Genomic DNA, 24322 nt, shown 5'->3' with positions numbered 1-24322 from the left:
TAAGCTTCGACTTCCGAAGCGCATTCGAAATCTTCTGATGGCCTGCGTTTCTGCATTCCCTGTGAGACACAAAATGCTCCCAAAACATCTATTTCATTTTCGAAAATTACCTGAGCAATACGAAACACTTTATAACGTATGACACTGGCCTTGCCAGTAGAATGCATGACAGAGGTAGCCCACAAGGTTCACGTGCTGGACCTATCTTATGAAAGACTTTCAATAACATCATTGATGCAGAATGGCTTAGTCACACCTCACTTATTGCTTATGCGATGATACGGCTTTCATAATAAGAGGAAGGACAAGAGACAAATTTAAACGACACAGAACGAAACAAGTGAGCTCTTCTATAATCGCCGCAGTTAAATTAAGCTTCACATATCTGAAACAAGATCCACGGCTCTGATAATCCCTACAAAAGGCACCAGGCGTACAAGTAAGCCCAAGTTAGAAATGAAGGGAAATAGATTTAAAATCTCCAGTACACTCTACCTAGGACTGACAGGAGATCTGGGTCTTACTTGAATTTCACACATAATGGACCTCAAGAATCGGACGCTAAGAACTGCGTAGAAACTTCAGCAATTCCAAGGTGCCAAGTAGGGCTTGAATCCATAGTAATAGAAAATCATCTACACAACAGTTACTGAAAAAATCCTAACCTATGCAGCGGTAGTCTGGTCAACATAAATGCAACCTAGTAAAGTAAAGCATCTTCTAAGCATCTAAGAAACGTTTGCTATCAATATTACACGTACCTATCGTACAACTTTTATAGCTGCAGCAGATATCCGAGCATCACTTACGCCAGTGCATGTACAGACAGAAATAGCAACTGCACTACAGACTATTCTCCAGTTACAAAATCAGACGCAGTACCACGATACATAGTTCCCCCCTCATGCGTATGAACTAAACTGCACATTCACCCACCTGTCATAGAAGTTTTCAATAGAAGTATAGAAGTAAAGTTTTGTCACTATGTTATTAACTTCATAAATAAGCGAAATTATCCTAAAGCTAATTTGTTAATTTGAATATGGCAAAGTATATGATAGCCATCTGTCTGGAGAGAGGGATGCCTTCCTAGAAAACTTTCTTTTCAGAGAAACTGGTTCGTATTTCTGTTACACTACGAAATAAATAAATAAATAAATAAATAAATAAATAAATAAATAAAAAACACCTCCGCTACAGCTGCAGGGATTTGAATTCCGTTCAAACTACCCCGCGGTGTGGACCATTAGGGCTAACTTCAAAACGATGTCTCATAACTCTTTAAAATCAAATGTTGCTTAGAAAGGTAACATTTCTTTTAAAAAAAATTGGCATTAATTAGTAGACACGTTAGGTTATTTCGAGAAATGAAAAATCAGCAAACGCCTTCGCCGGGAATTGAACCACGGACCTTTGGAATACGCGCCCAGCGTGCAGACCACCACACCACGAAGTCACGCCAAGAAGGCGGGAGAAATACCTTATAAATTGTTATTTTTTTTCTGTACTGCCGGATTCTGAAACCTTAAGAACTTGTCTTCGTACGCAAAGTGGTCTCTATATTATATCGTCAGACAACGGTCTTGTTCATAACTGTTTTTTAATAACGTACGGTATTAAGCAAACTAAAAGACGCAAAAGATGGAGGTTTATTGCGAAAGGAAATATTTACAAAATCAGAATTTTGTTCTTTATATGCAATAAAATTTTATCCTTGGTATATATGCAGTTTTACCAGGTTTAATGCAACTCTTTGATTGAAGAAATTCTTTGGTTGACTTTATTGTCTCTTCATTGTAAAAGAAAATGAGGAACCAATAGGCATTTTAGTGAAAATGTCGTTGCTATTCAGAAGCAGAACGTGTTATGACTTACCAGTCTGCAGACACCTTATAAATGTTGAGCTGAAAACATTTATATAAATCTGACAAGCAAAGGAGGATAATGGGAAAGGATGGGACTATCTGTCTTTAATTGAAATTATCCTATCTGAAACCAGCCTTTTAATTCAAGCGTTGAACTGTTTTTATCCTTTGACCAGAAATTACCAAGTTGGTATCGTTTATTCCCTATCAGACAAGGTAATTCACCTATTCATTCCTTTTTTACTTCCTTGTACGAAGTAAAAAGGAAGTATTGTAATCGCGAAAAGTTTCAGGCAGCATATTTCAACGAAAATATCCATTTTGACCGCTATCGAATGCAATTTAAAGATGTTTTTGCGTGATATTTGTACGTAAGGACAGAATAAAAGACTCGCTTCCTCCAAAAAAATTATAAAACTGCTTTAAAATTAATTCTGAAGAGAATTCTTCGTGGCGTCTGTACGAATGTATGTACGTACGTTCGTACGTACGTACGTATCTCGCATAATTCCAAAACGAGTAGCCTCAGAACGTTGAAATTTTGTATATAGAACTTCTATAACATGTAGATGTGCACCTCGTATTTTGGTTGCAATCGGCCGCACCAAACGTATATAAATAAATTTATATATATATCCACTCTGTTACCCGGCTCAGTGATCTCAGTTTCTTTTCTCTTATATGTTTGTAAATTGTTCATTTTTTGCTTTAAAAATGATTGATTTATGTTGTTCTTATCTTCCGGTTAAGGTTTTTATGCCTTTAGTAAATCTGTATGCAATATTTTTAGAATTATCAACAATTTCAAAATTCTTCAAGTGCCGCTAAGCCTAATAATTTTTTTGATGGCGGCCATTGCTCTTGTTTACATTTGAAACAGCAGGATAGCGGATTTGTTGCCAATCTAGAGAAACTTAGCTTCGCAACAACAAAGATAACGCCTTCACTTATTATTGCGAATTAAATCATGCTTAATCCTTTCTGGAATTTTTTCGAGGAAATAAGTGTTTAAGATTTACTTCGTAATTTTTAATACAGATATTATGAGTTTTTATGTATTTTTGCGTTCTCGCGAAGTGAGAACTGAATTAATTGAATGAGAAATACTCAATAGTCTGTGAAAAACTGTTTCTTTTTTGTTTCGTTTGCTTAATTTCTTTTATACATCGTTCTAGCTTTATTATAGTATTTGAATAGAACATGTGGCAACGATTGTTTCGTTTGCTTAATTTCTTTTATACATCGTTCTAGCTTTATTATAGTATTTGAATAGAACATGTGGCAACGATTAGATAATTCTATTCTTTAAATGATATAAATTGTGTGCATTATGAGTTATAATATGAACGAAATATAATACTGTTAAGTGAATCTAGCGCCAGAGTGTCGCTATGGTAAACAAATACTAGAGTGAATTTTAAAGAATGCATTTATTCTATTGTGGTTTATGTGCTGTCGGCGAAGTAGATTTAATTCAATCCAATAAGAAATGCAAGAAAAAATGCGTATAATTTAATATTCCGCACAAGGAAGTCATGTGGTGTACACATCAGATTTTTTAAAATTGAAAGAACCTTACAACTGGAACTGAATGCATGTGGTTCAGGTGCTCAGATCAGATGTTAGGGCGCGGACTTCATGGTATCTCATATCATATATGATATCATATTAAAATATCAAAAGCAACAGCCATAAGTACGGGAAATCTGAAGCAAGAGACACTGAATCACATAGCCCTATCAACTGTTTCTTCTAAACACGTTCTCTGCTGTACAGGAGAGTACAGCAGCGTTTCAACTTCCACCATAGAAACTAGACACTTAACTTGAGTCCACTAGGCGAAATCTGTGCAAACATGTTTGAGTGATTAAATAACCTGTTTTATTTTGGCTGCAGAAGTGACAATAATTCTACAGATATCCCAAAAGGCGATACATAATTCGGTTCTTGCTGAAAGCAAAAAAAGATGGCGAAGATAGTCAAAGTAATTCCACAATTTGAACCGCAGTTCTCTAATTTATTTGTTTGTTGACCTTGCCAGCAAGAATAATCCTTGAGAAAAATGGACCCAACTTCGACACTTATTTAACTCGGTTGTCTTGTCTTCTATCCTATTATTATGATCGGTTTGTTCTGCAAGTGATGTGAATATGCAAGAATAATGAATATCTTTGTTCTTCTATTTATATAAATGCTCTAATTTCTTTCATTGGGTAAAACAAACATTTGGGATACTATGAAGAAGAATGGCCTATGATCAGTGGACAATCTGATTCACGTGTATATATATCTATCTCTCTTTAATGGTTTCAGTTTTGTTGTACAAAAGTACTTTGAAACTAGAAAGCGTAAATTTAAGTATATGGTAGTAGTAAAGGATGTCAATAATTTTTTTGTGCTTTTCTTATATTATGCAATTAATAAGAACTTTTCACACAAGACAAAAGTATTTTCGGCACCATTTATTTGTGCAAAATAAAATGAAAACTTAAAACAAGGCACTACAATAAATGTAAGCACTGCGCTTCGGTTAAAACAAGGAAGCACAAATGGAAAAGCTATACGCGCTGAACATTCAATATCAACTCTTTATATTACTGTGAGATATTTCATATATATACAAAAATACATCAAAGCAACGAGACGAATAGGTGATATGCAGGATTTGATTGCTTGGAGTCAATAGGTAGGAAGTTCATTCTAGCTAATGAAAACGTGTACAGTTTTCATTCCGCTAAATTTAGAAGTAAAAAGAATTTATCAAAAATTAAGAATTTTCTATAAAATAAACGAATAATATCTGTTGCTTAGAAGAAAAACAGCCAATATTTAGTTCGCAATTTTTGGGAAAAGCTATGCTACTATAGAGAATTTTTTTATTCATGATAATAATAGATGGATACTTTTACAACGGCAATTATTTTACGATACTTGAAACGGTACATAAGTATTTTTAAGTAATGTCATTTTCATTAATCATAAGACTTTTACAGTCCTTTTTCTTTTAATTCATATACCATAATAACATAGCTCTTGACAATAGTTTGACTGTAACTTAGAAAGTTATAATAGAAGGACAGTGGCTTTTCTTTCCAGTTATGACTTTAATGGATTTGACGATATTTTAACGGAAATCATTTTAGGTATTGGCATTTTTCTAAGGTTCATATATAAAAATATATTCTTATAAACACCTAGCAGTTTTAGATACCGTAATTTAATCGTTTGACTGTAATATCTACCAAACGATTGTATTGAGAAAATAAAAGATTCAAGTATGGCTTAGATCAGTGGTCTTCAAACTGGGTTCACAATTAAATGAACCCTGGGGTTGCGTTGGTCTATTCCCAGGGTTCCACAATTCAAAATAAAAATTCCAAAAGAAAATTATTAATCACTCACACTAGTTGGCTAGTGTTTATTAATTAAAAAATATGAAGATGAATTTAGTTATAGATTAGTCTTGAAACGTAACACGTGGGCATCTTATGTCAAAGAGAATGCTCTTCAAAACTAAAACGTTTGCTAATGGAAAATGAACTGAATTTATACGACAGTGTTAAAAATTGTAAAATGGAGCACATTTTCTCAATTGAAGAAAGCTATAAAATATTTTCCAGAAGCAAAATCTAAGCGTATAAATGGATAAAAATGTCCGCTCCAGTAATAGGATGAGGCAATACCATATCGGCATATCAAAAGATTTGACACTCAAAATCCAAATTTAAGCAAGAGTAGCTCTTTGAGTTTGAGGGTAGGTGCCACCCGAGCACGTATTAATGCTATTAATTAGTAAATTACATTAATTTTATGTTAAAATATTTTAATACAAAATACGATACCTTTCTTTAATTACCATTACAGAAAATACCTATAATATATGGATCTATAAATATTATTTTATAATCTATTTTTCTAACGATGGAATGGGGTTCCCCGAAGAAACCTTATAGTCTTTTATAGTTCTAAGAGTTCCGTGAGTCGACAGAAATTGAAGACCACTGGCTTAGATAATAATGCTCTTGTTTTGTGAAGCATAGAATCGATTTTAAAGCATATGGCCAATACGTGCTGATAATTGCATCCAAACTGATTATTAGTAATAAAACTGCCGTTGAATTCAAAGTGGCATTTTTACATGAAATATGGAAAATCTCTACTCATCAGTACAAACACATCAAAACTTAAAATGAAGTAAACCTTTCCATATATATATATATATATTCTCTTCTAATAATCAATTGATAATATATGTAATAAATTAAAGATTTATTTTTATTGTTATTTAATCAAATCCTCCAAAAGCTAGTCGTTATGCATTTATCAAAATGAAGATACATTCATCCAATATTTTCAATGAATATTTCACAAATAATGTATGTATATGAATGAAAAATACTATATTACACCCACGAGTTCTACTCTTTGTACTCAATAAAACAACTCTTCATTCAAATATATAAAAATGTACATAGATTTTCATCTTCGCAAAACTCTCTATTTTACTGTTCTTCTCACAAAAGAAATTATATACCTTAAAAAAAGCTAAGCCTGGTAAAAAAATATTCATGAACGAAGAAATTACAAAGTAAACAGATTCACTACGCATTTACAGGGTTAATTTTAAACTGAAATAGGAACGGTAGCATGGAATATGATTAACGAATGTATGAAATATTTATAATGAATATTAGGAAGCTTTTCAGTACACCAGCTTCGGTTACAGTCAAGCAAACATTCTTAGCCAATTACATAATCATTTTAACATTCAGAGCAATGCAGCTGCTTAGCTGGACTAATAAGCAGCGCCATTCTTTAAGCAAACCAGCGTCGGTTACAGTTAAGCAAACATTCTTAGCCAATGACGCAATAATTCTAACATCCACAGCAATGTGACTAATTATCTTCAATAAATATGCAGGTTTTTACTTATTGTAGCAATGCTAATTTTTTATTTATTTTAATACAGACACAAATCATCGCAAACGGTAAAATGGATTAATAAAAAAATGCCATTCTTTTGCACATATCGAAATAAATTTGAATCGAAATGAAAATAATTTGAATATTTTGAACTTTGTTTTGATGAAATGAATAATTCATAAAATAATGTCTAAAATATTATTAAATTTTTAAGATTATGAAAACTTCGTTCAGATTTTACCTGAACCACACACAGAAAACCAAATAAAATTGCAAGATGTATAATTTTAATACCATGCTAGTAAGTTAAAAGCAAAGTATGACTGCCATTGATTCCAACACAACATTAAAGTTGAAAAAAGAAAGATATTCCACATTGAGGATAAAATAAAGAATTAGGTATTTGAATATTGTAGGTAATAGAGGGTTGAAGTTTTAATTCGTTGAGTAATACGGGAAGATAATTTTCACCAGTTACATATTATTACACACAATTTATTATTGCTGTAATGATGGTTAGCTGCTGTAATGCAAACTAAGAGAAGTAATTGAATTTCTGTACTTATAAATCTGTATGGTTTATTTTGAAGAAATGAATAAAAATTGCTATTTATTTTAATTTAGATTCAAGTCATCGCAAACAGTAAAATGTATTATTAAAAAGATTAATTCCAGAAGAAATTCGATATGTTAGTATATATCGAAATAATAAACATTTACGTCGAATATTTTCAACTTTAAATTTGGTTTATTGAAATGGGTGCGTCACGATCACAGCAACAGACGTCAGAAAACTTCAACAAATAAAGTTACAGCCATTGAAATTATAGTTAGTTTCGTGCAGAATACTCAACTTATTGCGCAATGGATGTATTTAGAAATGCGTGTCACTCAGACTTGTTGCACACAAATAAACAGCATATGTGTAAGTTTCAACTTATACAAAAATTAAGAGAAGATACTGCAATTAGATCACTCGGATTCATATTAAATGCTCCACTAGAAATTTCACGTGAACTCTGTATTCCCACAAACAATTCACTTCCGTGAAGGCTCTAATTTCTAAAATGACAGAGTTCACAATAAAACGACAGAGAGAACGTAATTTAACAATTAAGTCCACTACTGGAAAAATCCCAGTAATTGATTATTCTTAAATTTTGGTGAACAGGTATACGCTACATGCGAAGTTTACAAAACATAAAATCTTGGTTTTTAAATGAATCTGGCATTAGCACATTTCTCAACATAAATAACTTTCTGCTAAAACAACTGTATCTTTTTAAACTCAATATCCGTAACATTTTATTTATTTTATAATAAATTCAGGGGTTATGATTGTTCCGTTTACATTACATGCAACAAAAATTGATTCGAAATTTCTTATTTGAGGAAGTACAGAACACTTTTCTCTATTTTTACCTTTCTTATGAATACAGTATCTCGAACATTCCGCATAATCATATTTGGGTCATAATAATAGTTTCTTAAGAATCTTATTATATGTTTGTGCTACTTAAGGAGCAGAAATTGTTTCAACATGCAGACTTTTAGGAATTCTACGAAATGCAGCTGGCAAAATGGCTTTGCAAAAAGTGAAGTGAGGAACTTCTAGGTGACACGTGGGCGAACGCGACAGTTATCTCTCTCTTGGACTTGTGTACTTAACCATCTTAATTTCGCTGTTGATTGCCTTCGTTAACAATCAGTTTAAAAATGCTCATTACGTCATGATGTGTAATGATATAATGGGCTTCTTGTTGTTTGTTTATCTGTCAGACGTTTGTTTGTATGCGCTGTAAAGGAGCATCACCGCAAGACAACATAGAAGTTTAATAAAATTTGAAGTTTGAGGATTAACAGAGAAGAATACAGACATTTCTGCTACTTTGAGTATCAAGCTTTAGTCGAGATTTAGACCGATGGCAAAACGTTGACAGATTGGCAAAACTGATAGCAGATTTTAGAGAAGACAGGGTTTGAGTACAAATAATGAAAGATGACTACATATTCTGAGTAATAAAATTTTTTCTCTGTGACATTTTTGCTCTTTGTTTCCAAATTAAATTAAGTAAAATTATAACAAATACTGCATACAAATATAAAAATACATAATTATGCATATAAAACTGCATAATATTCTGATGTATTAAAACGAAATAGTCAAAGTACTAAATCCACTCAGCGTAAAAGAAAGAGAAAATTTGTTATTAATAATTTATATATTAAGCTTATCAACTTTCCTTATTCTGAGGAAAAAATTGTCTAAGAGTATCTAGAATTCATCATAAGAATATTATACTAAGATAATATAGAAAAAATATATATAAAAGTTTTATCTTGCTATCTTATTGGTTCGTTATTCCAACGCCAAGGTAAGGCGACGTTGCCGATGCAAAACCTATGGCAAGGCCGAAGGTGTTAGCAAGCCTTTCAAGGCAACAAAAACTGCGTTGTGCATTCATCACTTATATTTTACTTCTTTGTTTGAGTTCCGTATACCTTTTGCATTAACTTGAAGCAAGCTACTTAACTCATAATGTTTCCTTCCAATATTCTCCAGAGATCTGTTCTGGGCATTAACTAATTAAACGGATAAAAGAATCCAATTGACAGATGTAGTTAATTCTGCTTGTTTGTGGTCGGAATGTAGGCTTTAAAATGCACAAAGTACAATTTTCAATTCAGAAAGTCTTGAATAGAAATGCCATTAACGATATTAATCGAATTAAATGCTACGTATTCAATATTTTGTTTCAATTCAGTTTAAATTTATGATAAAAGGATACATTTTAAAGATATACTTGTGTTTAAGTCCAGAGTTTGTTAAAACGTCATCGTAGAATCAGCGCAACTTGATATGCTGAGTAGTTTATGTAAAACAACGGATATATTTATACATCAAGTAGATGGAATGTCCTTATTATCCGGACAGAACACAGACATGCGTCCCAGAATACAAAACCACACGTTTACCTCATTCAGATTTTAAAATAGCCACCTAGGTGACTCGACCAACATCTTAGTGGAACGTTATTGTGAAGGTATCTGAACTTTTTTTTTATACATCCTGTTCCTAAGAATCTACCCGACTTGAAGATTCTTATTGAAGCAACGATGAAAGCCATTGATTGATGTATGTCAAAAAGCTATGAGTTTATCAGAAAGACTTTTTCAACTGCGTAATACACTAGTATACGTGTGCCTCAAGGTTATTATGAATAATTAAACGTTGAAAATATTCACTTCTTTTTAATTTGCTATCTATGGCTGTAGATCAGCGTCAAGAACCATACAGCACAAATCATAAGGAAACCGGATATGCACATGATATTTAAACTGATTTATAACTTAATCGTTTCCATTGCCATGAATAATTTAAAAATTATCATATTCTACTACATCTCTTTGCACTACGCAGCAACCTCTAAATTAAAGTAAATATTTTTTTCAGAAAATGGACTAGAAAGTAACTTTTAATATTGACAAAATTCGTACATATATGTATATATATAAACAATTTCTTAGAGCATTAACAATAACCTTAGATCATTTCAATAGCAAAAATAAACAATTTAAAGCCAAATAGCACCTTACATGTAAAATTAGAAATATAAGTAGCTTTTACATTTTTAACAGCTATGTTCTTTACAAAAATGTGCAAGAATATTATACATAGAAATTCATTTCTTATAGAATTTTAACAAGAACCATTCAAAATTATGAAAATAAATTAAGATCAAAAGAAATATTCTTTTTTAAAGTAATCAATGACAAATGCGTTTCTAAAACAGCATTGAGGTTATTTTCACTTTTAAGCTTCAACATTTGATCAATCTCTCATTTTGCAACAAAACAATAAGCCGCGTGTTAACATTACAAAACTTCCAGCTGCCGAATTCTGTTTCTGAAAAACACGCTTGCATTGACCTGGCAGCAAAAGCACCAAAAATACAAACAACTTGACTGAAATGGTTATTAATCAAGCTGACATACTAGTACAGGGAATCACTGCATTATGCCTCGTTTTTCGCATACTGTCATCATTGAAAGGACAAGGATTGGCAGAGTTTGACAACGCCACTGTTTTGTCAAAGTCTATTTGGGCGTAACCTTCCGGTGATTTGACCGGTGAGTTGGCAAGTGAATGAATACTGTTGGGCGCGGATGGTGGCGTTGCAGCATTATTGCCAGACTCACTATGGTCCAAATCTAGGACCGCATAGTTCACTTGCGCTCCAAGTTCCCTAGACGACATAGCCTCTGAAGGCGTGGGAGAGCCAAGATTGGCATAGCAGTGAGAATTATGCATTTTTGTGGATCCGGGGCTGGTAGGAGAAGTTAAGGTACCACTCCTAGATAAAACATCAGTTGGAGTAGATCGACCAGAAACACATTTACTACTTGTGGAACTACTTGAGGGAACAGCACCATCTGGTTTCACATTCACATAAAAATGTTGCTCTTTGTGGCGTTTCGCTGATTGCTCTTGCTTCAGGAGATCGTCAAGCTTTGCATAGTTCGTATTGAAATCCACACAATTAGAACAGTTCACTGCACAGCAACTACCAGAACATGGTAAGTGACCAGGACTAAGAGTCATGATCGAACTGTTGACATAAGTATTCTCGTTCTGCATGGGGCAGCATTTAGGCGGCGAACAGCATGGATGTGGCAGCTCTCCGGCCATGACGGATGAGTTTACATACTGGTGAACGATACACATACTATTCGAGCAACCGGCTACTTGTTCAATGACCTCGTTATTTACATAATGATGAGTTGATGAAGAAGATCGGACGCCGCACGTTCCTAGATTGCAACAGTTGGTCATGCTAGAGGGCATACCAGACCATTCTGTAGCCATACCATCTGGATGACCAGTGCTGCTTGCACCATGAATGCAAATGTAACTTCCTGGAGACTGGCCTCCGTTGCGAGATGAGCTGGCTGAAGCCGGATAATGAAGATGAGAATTAGCAGTGATGGGTTCAAGGTAACCCGATGAATCAACTGTTGGATTTGATCCTCTACCATTCGGCAGTGTGCCATTTGGCATAGGAGGTGGGGAATTTAATGAGCTCACTCTTTCACCACCGAAAGTTGTCAAACTGATTTGATCGTCAATGGAAGCCAAGGATGTACTTGTACCTGCTCCCCCTCCTCCTCCATCTCCTGAGTTGTTTATACATTCTTGAAGAATGCTGAATAATACTTGGGCTCTCTTACATTTGAAGGCGTAGACGCCGGGACCAGTAGAGCACCTTCTGCCACACTCGAAGGAGAAAACTTCAGAATCAAACCCGTAACGACGGAGACTTCGAAGAGGCCACTTCACAACGATGTGTCCTTTTTGATAAAGTATAAGTTGTGAGTCTGTAACTTCTATTCTTCCCGGTTTAAGATGACGACCGTCACCATCCACATTCCAAACCTAAAGCAGAAAAAATTGATAAGTTACTTTACGCATGAAGGAATTTTGTAAATGGGTTTTCTAAAACAAAATAGTCTAATTACGAGCAAAATTGTTTATTTTAATTAATTGACTATCATAAATTGTTGAGCGCACTGCAGTCATGAGTTGTAAAGGATCTAGAGAATGTATTCAGTTGCAAAACTTTTCAATATGCGTTTTGGTTTCTGTATGTATAATATCTTTGTCGAAATTCAATATTTCATCAAGTGTTCTTCAGAACTTCAGGTATTACTCTTCAAATGGCTTGCATAATTCGTAGTTTTAAGTTCAACAAACAACGAATCTCCTAATTTGATTGTGGTGATCAAGATGTTAAATTATGTGCATCAATAATGAACAGTCGCATGATTTAAACATATTATTAAAACTTAGCTTTTATTAAGTGGGACAGAATCAATGTCAAATCTAAAGTTTCTGACTGGAATGCAGAAAAATACTTTTCAGGTGCAAAAGTAAGTGCTATTTTGTTTGACTGAGAGTTTGGGGTTCTTTCTGAAAAGTAGTACTGCAAACTGCCTAAATCGAAGTTATCCAGTCAGAAAGAACTATACGAAAGAAAACAAGAATTTATGAAGAGCTTAAATTTACGCAGATAGTGAAAAATAAAAAGGCTAGGGAAGACAGGCAGTGTAATATTACATGTCGTGATTTGGCAATAACTAGGACTGAGAGAAATTTGGTTTATTTGCTTATTCCAAAGCACTCGATGGCTATCTGCCTAAGAGGACCAATGTCTTTGAAGGACTTTCTACGGGAAACTGGCCTCCTCGTACACATTTACTTATTTACCACCAACTGAGTTACTGTATCGCCTCTTAGATGACTATCAGCATCTGTATTCAATTGGTGGATCATTTTGTTGTCGCTAGGCCCAGCCAAAAATCTCTACGGAATTTTAATATTTGTAGCGGAATGTTTGTTTATTAAGTTACTTTGGAAGTTAGATATTTGTGACCTGTGGTTTTAAAGAGACCCTGTCAAGACTTTGGCTTTGCTGAAAGAGGATTTAGCAATGTTTTATGCATTGCGATTCTGAGTTTACAGAGAACATTTACTCTAGAAATCAGTTGTAACATGGATATAAGAATTTATTCAAATGCACTTATACTGAACAGTATCTACTGGGTATATTTATATACGTCATATGTGCTGTTCACATATTTGCAGAGTTTCTATGTAATATTTTCTTGTCACAGTCATAGTAGTCACTTGTGTTATTCATTTATTTACAGTCCGCTTACAATTCATTTATATATAGTCTGCCTGATCGATAACTAAAGGTGACGCTGAGAAATTCAAATCAGTGTTTAGAGCTGAAAATTTGTCTGTACATTAGAAAACGTGTGCGGTTCACTTATACACAGATCACCATTTTGTACCGGTTACTGGTGCAGAACACTAGAAAAGATGAAGTTCATTATAACACCACACAGCTGCTAAATCTGTGCTGAGAGCAATTTTTAGTCTAAATTGTTTTTAGATTTTTACAATTCATTGCCAGGTAGTCCTATGAGAGTTTTAAGTTTGCTTCGTAGTAGCTTACTCTTTGGAGTTCTTTCAGCCATTCCCGGGAATTTTAGCTGTATACGGCAAGAAATTTAGGTTTTTGGTGATTTCGCACTCGAACATGTGATCGATGGTACCTGTTCAGCCGCATATGCGTAAATATGTGTGGTGCAATCCGAAGCGAAACAGATAGGTTGCTGGTGGGCAAGGAAGAGAGAAGATGGGCGAACATATAAATAAATATTCGCACATTTAACAACCTACAGCATGAAATCGGATGCACAGCAAATGGTGCAGAAATCGCAAGTTCCAGTGATGTTTCGAGCTGGAGAGCATTTTCGCGTCTCTGTGATAAGAAGAAAATGCATCCCAGCTCAATTTTAAAAATATTTTCAGGGAATGACTGAGCACATAAAATTCATAATTTTCCTCTAAATATCAAAACATGGCTCTATAGAGATTGGTTTAGCAAACAAAACAGTGTTAATTTGTAAACTGTGTGAATAACTAACGATTTTCATCAGTGATGGGTATTATTTATTACCATTGCTGTTGCTGTTGTCGTTAAAATTAATTACGTTTGGTTAAGAACTAGATATCACAATTTTATAAAGGCCCACACATTACTTGACTCGCATCTGCTAACGAAATCAAGACCATCATATTGCAAACTGCAATGGAAATGCTTAAGAATGCAACGACTTTTCCCTGGCTACATGAAGAGGATTGTCGACAGAAGAACGGAGATCGCCTGACTAATGAGTAATCTTTAAAGAAATATTTATCACGTGGTTTATTTCTATAAACTTCGCAAATTTATAATGATTATTCGAGGAAGAATCGAAAATTAATGCAAAGAAAAGTTTCGCAAGTACCAAGCTACAAGATGACAAACAACTAATCTGACTATTGCACTGTCAACCGATTTGACAGTATTTGCTCTCGCTCAGGCGGAAGAGGAGGGAGCTACATCACACAGACATCATCAAGTTTGTTGCTGATGAAAGTGATGTCGCTTTTACGGATTGTCTAGAGTCGCATGTGCAACTAAAGAGCAACGATCTGTAATCCATTTTTCGTAAGATAAACAGAAAACATCAACTGAAATTCAATTCTAGACTTTCATCTGTTTCGTGCTGCTAAAAGATTTAGTAAAGAGAAGAAGATGAAATAAGAGCTTCGATTTAGCTGCAAAGATCCAAATCAGGGGCACCTAACTATTTTTCTTGCATTGACCCTTTACAAAGGAATGGGTTTTTTTTCATCGATCCCCTTACATTTTTCTTCATAACAGTACATAACATAATCATAAGTACCTATAATAACATATAACATTATACAGCATAATCATAATACATACAAATAATCATATATAATTCAATGATAGGTAAATAGCTTAAAGATAACAATGAGATTGAAACTATGGGGAAAAAAGGGTTTTTTAAATTCATGTTTCATTATTTTTTTATATTATTATTTTTAATTTTACAAATATAAAAATCTGATGTAGATACCACATGATTTTCTTATACTCCTATTCATTTAAACTGCGCTTCATTTAAACTTATTTCATTTGAAAGTAAGATACGATCTTTTAATTCAGAGTGCAATTTTGGCACTGCCGATTGAAATAAAAAAGTTGTTGAGTCATTAGCTTATTTCGAAGCAGGAGAGAAGAAAAATGAGCAATGCCCTCGCTTAAACTCGAATCACGGACCTCTCGAAATACGCGCCGAGTGTGCTGACCACTACACCACGAAGGCATGCTAAGAAGGCGGGTAAAATACCTTATAAAGGAGGGTGCACAACTAGATGGTTTGGCAGTCCATATACAATATTTCAACATCATACGGCTAATCATTTTTGAGTTACGCGAGCTACATACGGACGTACAGACGTCAAGCTGAAACTAATCAAAGGTCCCGAATACAAAATTTAAATATTTTATGGCGAGCGTTTTTGAGTACGCATATAGGTCACGACGGAACTAAACAAAACGGATTCGGAAACGGTGAAAATGGATATTTCTGTTAAAACCTGAAAACTGAAATTTTTCGCTATTAAAATACTTCCTTTACTTCATACAAGGAAGTAACATGTCTATATATATATATATATATATATATATAAAATCTGATTGCGCAGAAGTTTAATTTAAATTAATGGGATGACTGCACTTGATGTACCAATACAGTTGTTTTAATACTTGGCATTAAACTGCTTAATTTAATTTTTAAATTATAATTCAAATATGTTCAGCCTGTTTCTTGTTTTCTGTTCTAGTTTTGCGTTTTTCATGTTTTGTTCCTTTGTGCTCTCCTGTGTTCTTGAGAGTTTTTTTTTTTTTTTTTTTAATATTGTACTAGTTGCACATAAAATTTACATATTTTTGAGAAATATTATTGATTTTTTAAATATTATTAATAATTTTAGTGTATTTTCCCCTTATATTTATTTTAGAGTTCTTTCTAACTACATGATAGAGTTTTATTTCAATAAACAAACAATTTTCAGTTTCATTAATAAATAATTTTGTAAACAATGGGGTTTTGATTATGCCAATCAATTACCACTGCATATTCGGCTATCCAGGCCTTGATCGTTATGGACCCCTTTTAAAATTTCATCCACCTCCAGGAAATCAATACCAACGCCGTTGGGAAATCTTGGCGAAAACTGTCATCTACAGATGATTGGGAGCTCAGAAAATGGGCTTTTATGACTAAGATATACTAAACTGGTACGAGCCGCCCAGATGATATACTGATTAGGGGAGCCTATTGCGGTACAGAATGGTCCGGGTTCCATTCACAGATGTTTGTAAATGTATAGTGTCTTTGCAGCATGGGAACACTCTGACTATATGGCGAGCCTCTCAAGTGTCGAAAGTCTCTCGAAAGTCCTCTCAAGTGGTTGGTGGTAGGGAAGAGGGGTGGGAGACACTAGAACCCGTCCCCGCCGGGGTTCTCTCTATCAATATTTTTTTGGGGGGGAACTGAGCGAAGTCGGATTGTCACCTGTGCGGTGCTCAAGGCTCTTGCCAAGATTAATTTCGTGGGCTTGTTCTGATGTTATTGTCACACAAGTGAGCTAAGTCACAACAACAACAGCCCACCAGCGGCCGAGCGGTAAAGACCCTGAACACTGGTAGTTCGGTCTGAGGTTCGAATCCCGCGAACAGGCTGGTTGCATGGGTGTTTTCGTGGTTTTCCCCATGTGTAACGTGTATACGAGCCAGTTTCCCTTAGAAAGTCCTCCACGAAGGCATCCCTCCCTTTAAAGGCAGATAGCCCTCGTGTGCTTTGCCATACTTGAATAATCCAATCCAATCCAATCCACAACAACAACAAGAAACTGGTAGGACGAATGGAAGAAGTCTCAAGCGCCTCGATTTTATACCGAAAAATATGTCAGAAATGCAGTTTCATTGTGTGCATATTCGATACTACTCATCTCGTTCCTATTTCATATTACGTAAATAATTACCCATTTCATAAATTTATATCTTCTAATCTACTATGTCGCACAGTTTGCAACCGACTAAGAATTCATTAAAAGCAACTTTTAATATACAATCACAAATTTAATTTACAATTTTAACTACCATCACAAATTTAATTACAAAGAAATCACTACACAAAGTATATTATTGCGCCAAAAATGAGAAATTACAGAAGAAATCCAACAGTAAACTATATAAAAAATACAGCAATAAAAATAAGATGCAAGAAATGCAACCATAAAAATAATATAGAAGAAATATTATGCAAATACCCAAGAAATATAACTGACTGCATTTAGAAATTTAGCTATGGTTCCCACAGTTAACTTATTATTAAATACAATAATTATATAATTTGAATTAGAAATAGAAGCTCATTTCTGTCATTTTGATGTTATAATTTTCTCGTAGTCTTCGCGTCAAATTTAAATGAACTTTATTTGAATAATATAAATAAGTATATGCTTTTACTACAATAATATTCAGTAAAAATGAAATTAAATGTTGAATTACGTAAAACCGACTCTTTTTCTCAAAAAAATAAAAAATAATAATAATAATAATAATAATAAATAAATAAATAAATAAATAAAATAAATAAATTAATAAATAAAACAGAATGTTAACCAGTTAAAAAGAAGTTTTCAGTCGCAATTAACTGTCAGTGTTACCAATAGGGAATATCTGTAAAAAATTATTTAAGCCAATTATTCTTCAGACATTACGTAATATCTCAATCACTTCCGTATTCTACTTGAGTGAAAAAGGTTTTTAAAATAATTTGTTTCGGCAAAAAGATTAATATTTTATTATTTACTGAAAATAATATTTTTGGCACTTTGAAACTTATTGACGTGGAAAATGTAGAAATCAAAAACTTATAAGTCAAAGAATTTCTCGGCAATTACTTGGTTTCAGATTACAGGAAGGATTCTCAAAGGTTTGCTGTGGAATTAAAATATAAGAGAAAAAAAAAATTAAATATTTTCTCACAAATGAAGAAGACGAGATATGACGCAAAATACTCGTAGAACATACTTGATATTTTTTCAATAAAAGTCAATAAAGCTAGTATGGCATAAGTAACATGCTGGTTCTACCAATCTTACATGATTGCCTTGCTGATATTGAATTACTTTGATGTAATCACATCAAAGTAATTGATTATCAGCAATATTATGAAGTATATTTCATGAAAAATGCTGCTGTTCAAAATAAATGATCCATTATCAGATGAGCGTACGAAATACGTGCTAATTAATACTGAATTTATGTGAAGAAAGTTTTTGATTATTTCTCATAAATCTCGTATCTTCGGGTGTATAACTAAATAATGACATCAGTAATTTCAGTTAAGTAAATAATGACGTACAATTAATAATTATAATTATATATGTATGTAATTATTAATTTTCTATTTATGATTATATCCTAGGAAAGGAAGTGTAAATCTATGGTAGATTGAAACTAAGAAATTTTAATCTCGTAGAGTACAAAGATAAAATTATTACTAATTGTTTATAATAAATTTACTAGAAGTTTAAAATTTGGCAATCATTAAAAACGTACATTTAAAATAAAATAGAAAAGAATAAATTTGGACAAATAACGAAATCTACGAAATCTAACTTTTAATGCGGTCTCCCGAGTCCTATACAAACATCTGAGACAATTTTATACTCATTGTGAAAAAATTAAAAAAAAAAAAATTACTAACGTACGACAAAAATTAACCGGGATATATAATTTCAAAATTTACAGTTTTTGATGGCATTTTCAAATTGCCTGGAGGGATCGGTTAACGAAGTTACAATAATTCGAAGAAATAAGTTTAAATGAAACTCAGCAAAAAATATATATATAAATTAATACACACACTAGCCAATGAGTTTGAAACATTTGAGGTTTTCATTTGAATGCTTGCTAAGGATGAAGTTATAAGGCATTTTTTCCGCCTTCTTAACATGCCTTCGTGGTGTAGTGGTCAGCACGCTCGACGCGAATCGAGAGTTCCGTGGTTCGAGTCCCGGAGAGAGCATTGCTCATTTTTCACATCTTTCCTGCTTCCAAATAACCCAATAGCTCTACAAAGTATACACCTGATGGCAACGCATGCTTCATGGATGATAATGCAACTATTCATTGTGCCAAAAGTGTTCAAAATAGGTTCGCTGAGTCAGTCTTACTTCGAAGACCTTCCCTGGACACCGCATAACCCGGATAGAAAACCCCATAGAAAATGTATGGGATATGGTGGGAAGACGCATCATACAGAACTCCTGTTCCATCTAATTTACAAGATCTAAAAAGCTGCATAGGCAATGCACAGTATTCTCTGAACGTAAATGCACTCCACAAGCAGTTAGACTCAAACGAATCACAGCATTTATCAGTGCAAAAGGTGGTCCAATAAAATGTTGATCTTAGGTTTCTAATTCATAGACCAGTGTGCGTAGGCCGTGCAAGGTAGTCAGTCATGTGGTGTCCACATCAGATTTGTTGCGTACATTTTCTGTTATTTCATAGTCTAATCTTCAATAGACGCAAGTACATTTTCTGTTATTTCATAGTCTAATCTTCAATAGACGAAAGCATTAAAAATACTGTATATAGTGCTGATCAATAGATGACAGAAAATAAAAATCTTAACTTTCTGTCAAAGCATTGTATAAGCAAAGAAATATTGGCATGAACTTTCCATGCGTATCCACGTTCAGAAAGAGAACTGAATATGATTGGATTGTAGTATTTCAACATGTTACAACCAATTTCTGCTTAGCAGCTTTTTATAACGTATTACACTTACTTCTTATATATTTTCCTAAAATTATTTTAGGCCATGATGCATAGCAGATCTGGAAATAGTGGATACAAGGGCATTATTTTTACAGGTTATTTATGTTTTCGAAAAACTAGCATAATGTTACTTGTTTTAATCGGCTGATAAAATATTGTATTTCTTAGATTCAATATTATTACGTAAATAAGAGTGGAATTTAAGAGAAGCAATTATAATAAACAACAGAACAGGGGGAAAACTCCCTAACATGTTAACTATAAGCAAACTGTAAATGCGTAAAATTTTTTATATTAAAAAAATCAATAAAGTTTGAAGGAAAAAATAAAGAATTCTACTACATGTTTTATAACGGTAATTTTCATAATTAAATTTTTCCATGGCTAGCAAATATGTAAAACCAAATCGTATTGCATTATTTTATATAGCTGAAGTTACGGTTCAAATCTGCTTTGCCAATCATGTTCTTAAAATACTATTACTTTACTCGAATAGAATTTGTTCTGGTCAGAAACAAATCAGAAATTTCTAAATCCCTTGTTTCAGGAGATAAATAAGCTATTGATATCACTGAGTTGATTATTAAATTTCATATTATTTGGCCTTGCACTCTTACGTATTTAAATACAGAATTTGTGACACAGTTTTTAACATTAAAAATTCAAATTTACATTTTGTGTAAATCTCTTCTAAGGAAAACTGGAAGAATATTCTGAATCATGGAACTTCTGCATAAATATTTACTGGATACACTCATTCATTTTCTCGGTTTTCCTGATATGTTTTCCCAAAGAACTACTTAAATGAAGCCAAAAACTATTTCCTTTTTTGCTTAAAAACGTATCTGTCAAAAGATCCAGACTTTCCTTTTATAACTTTCAACATTTTGTGGTTAAAACATTTTATCTGAATTTCAATACTTCGGCTTTGCTTTTAGTATCAGCCTCATAATGAAAGGAAACCGGAAGACAATTAATTTTCTTTTGACCGTTGCCTTCCTTTTGCCCTCAGCATTGCACAGTTTCATCCTGATACACTTCAGTGAATAAGCTCAACGGATTTTGCCGGTTCTGTTTCTTTTAGTTCTTTGAAGCCTAATAATTTCAGCAGCTTAGAAGACACATTTTGGCTATAATAAATAATGACCAATATTCAAATTGTTACTAAAGAAATAAAAATTTAAACTGTTCTCGGAATGGAATTAAAATAACATGTCTTGCACAAAAACAGACTCTCCCCCCCTTATTTTTTTTTAAACTTTTTTGGTTACATAAATGACGATAAACGTTCAAGAACTGTTGTTGCGAAAATCAAAATTTTAGACTTAAGTAAAAATTTCTCAGTACATAATTTTAAGAATAACTCTAAAAGTTAAAAAAAGTTTAGGTTAGAATTGCAGGTATCGCAAGGACGTTTGTGAGTTGTGCTGCTTTTGCGACATGAGACACAACCCAAAGCAGATAACCCTTATATACACTCATGTCCATAAATTAAGGATAATGCAAAATCAGGCAAAGGAAGAGTTAGAAGCAAAACAAATTTGACTTATTTTTAAAGCTTATTTATTAAACAAAAGGTAAAGAGCAAAAAAAGATGCTATATGTTTAATATTATTAAAAAAATTAGCGATTTTTTCTCCGTGGAGCAAATTACAAAAAAAAAAAAAAAAAAAAAAAAAACAATCCAGTCAGCACAACGCCTAGGCATGCTGAGTATCAAATTATCGATCTGATCTTGGGGGATATTACACCACTCAAAAAGCAATGCTCTCCGAAGTTCCAGTAGACATGTAGGAGGAGGTTGACGGGCTGCAACTCGTCGGCCAAGCATGTCCCACACGTGCTCTACTGGATTCAAGTCCGGGGAGAATGCTGGCCAGTCCATACGGGTGATATCCTCCGATTGAAGGCCTTCGCTTACGATGTTTGCACGGTGAGGACGGGCGTTGTCATCCATAAACACAAATTGTGCGCCCATGGCGCCCCGAAACAAACGTACATGTTGTTCCAGAATGACGTCCCGATAGATTTGACTTGTCATGATTCCAATTTGAACATGCAGGTCATTTCTGGAACTCAGAATAATTCCACCCCAAACGAGCACTCCTGCACGACCGTAACGGTGTCGTTCAATGATGTTTTCTTGGTGGTAACGGGTAACTGGATCTCTCCATATGAAAGTCCGGCGAGAATCAGCCTGCAAGCTAAACCTGGACTCGTCGGAAAACATCACACAAGCCCACTGTTGCGGTGTCCACAATGCTCTCTACTCCAGGCTAACCGCAGGCGACAGTGAGTTGCAGTAAGTGGAACGCATCTGACAGGTCTACGAGCATATAGACCAATCTGCCCTAAGCGTCTGTACACGGTCTGCCTTGAAATTGTCGTACCAGTGGCTGAAGAGAGCTAACGAGACCGGTCTGAGGCTGTGCTCCGCCTGTTTCTTTTGGCAGTAACTGCCAAATACCGGTCCTCATTCGGCGTTGTAACTCTGGGGCGACCTGTGCTGTAACGTCTACTCACATTACCATCATCTTGGAATCGTTGCCAAAGCCTGTAAATGACACTCTGGGCAATTCCAAGTTCGTCTGATACTTCCAGTTGGGTACGCCCACATTCCAGACGGCCGATAATTCTACCACGTAAAAAATCATCCAAATGCGTCCTTTGTGTCATAACTATTCGGTTATTGCACTCAAATGCTTATAAAGCGCCTGCGAACAATTTTACTTCTTTTTCTGTATTCCTTATATATCACTCTCTTACACTCTCGTCATTGTGACGTACCATCGGTGTCATCTGGTTACTTCCTGAAATTTGCATATGATTCTTGAAGATGTGTGTAGTGATTTTACAGGTGATATATTTATTTTAGAGTTCGATTTTCGCGTGACTCCGAATTATCCTTAATTTATGGACATCAGTGTACTTTACTGTGACTCAATAATCTCAAATAGTCTAATTAATTCCTAAAACCGATGACTTAACTTTGAATGATATTGTTACGAAATGTGCAGCTGCGGTAAGATAGCTTTGTTTAGATAAGCGTAAGATAATTATATTTATTTATTTAGATAAGGTAAGATAGCGAATTTAAGAAATTCAGTGGTGATGTTAAGGAATGATTCGGCTTCTGGAATCGGTTTAGCAAAATTCACGATGAACTAGAAATTCCACCTGAAGATAAATTTCAATATTTACTTCAAACCATTGTTGAACCACTTTATTCGCAAAAAAATGCCGCGGCAGATATTGCAGAGTGATGTGCAATGGAGAAAAACTGAAGGAATATAAAGAGCAAAGGAAAATACTTCGGAAGCAAAAGAAGATGTGATTAGTGATAGTAATAGAACATGTACGCGTAAAGTCCTTTTACAGATGTTGTATGTGAGATTGCGGGGTAGAAATGAAAAAATAATTCGTGGAAATGGTACAAAAGGAGGAAAAATAATTCGTGCACTCAATTGATACATCCTTGAGGACCAACATAAGCAGCGGCTTACTAACTGCATATAGCCCTGCGGTTCTCAACCGGTGGAATGCGTACCACTGATAGTACACAAGAGAGGTGGTAAGCAAAGTATGTTTAACAATTAAATTCAAAAATTAAAACTCCAACATCCTGGTGGAGGTTTTCTGTAAAACTCGTAAGTTTATGCGATTTGAGCTTTGTTCAAGAGTGGTGGTAGTAGAACTTTGTAGTGGTGGTACTAAAGGTTTTCAATTTTTGTTTAGATGTACGCGTTATTCAAAAGGTTGAGAACCACTGAACTAGCGGCTCATAACCTTCTCCGTAACAAGGCACAAGTAAAAACTTAAAAGAATTATACACTTTTATTAACAGGTATCAGATAATCCGAACCTTTATAATATGAAAGCCTACTTCTTATGCTTTGTTTCTTAAATTTAAACCGATGGTCTGTGATTAACCGTTTATAAAAAAATAGGTCGATTTACTCCATAAATGTGCTGCATAAAAGTGTCCACACGTTTATAAATGCTGCTTTTTACAAGTTAAAAACTGATCTTATAAGAGTGCGAACAACGTTATGCCAAAATACTTTTATAAAGTTTTCTGCCTTTTTCTGCAAGGGCCGACTTGCATAAAATTGCAGGTACAGTTATGAAAAGACACTATTTATAAGTGTCGCCCCATAACAAACAGATTTACAACCTAACAGTTTTAAATGAAACGGAAAATTTCCCCAAAACTCTGTAACGCGGTTATTCAAAAGTAAGAGGGATTACACAGAG

General features: G+C 34.0%; 1 protein-coding gene and 1 long non-coding RNA gene across 5 annotated transcripts in view; one reads left to right on the top strand and one right to left on the bottom strand.

Annotated features, from left to right (window-relative positions):
• Positions 1–24322, top strand: part of LOC146999545 (uncharacterized) — a 127483-nt gene that overhangs the window by 21898 nt on the left and 81263 nt on the right. The gene's annotated exons all lie outside the window — the stretch shown is intronic.
• LOC118188754 (uncharacterized) overlaps positions 4313–24322 on the bottom strand; it is a 131395-nt gene continuing 111385 nt past the window's right edge. For all 4 annotated transcript variants that reach the window (XM_085827713.1, XM_035359255.2, XM_085827717.1 and 1 more), the window contains one exon: positions 4313–12222. In XM_085827713.1, the coding sequence (XP_085683839.1) occupies positions 10771–12222 (1452 nt within the window). In that variant the 3' untranslated portion in view covers positions 4313–10770. The remainder of the gene's footprint in view (positions 12223–24322) is intronic.

Source organism: Stegodyphus dumicola, chromosome 1 (genome assembly GCF_044657685.1).
Source record: "Stegodyphus dumicola isolate Sdum_Otavi_A_Nest chromosome 1, ASM4465768v1".
NCBI lineage: Eukaryota > Metazoa > Arthropoda > Arachnida > Araneae > Eresidae > Stegodyphus > Stegodyphus dumicola.
This window is presented reverse-complemented; position numbering and strand designations above follow the sequence as displayed.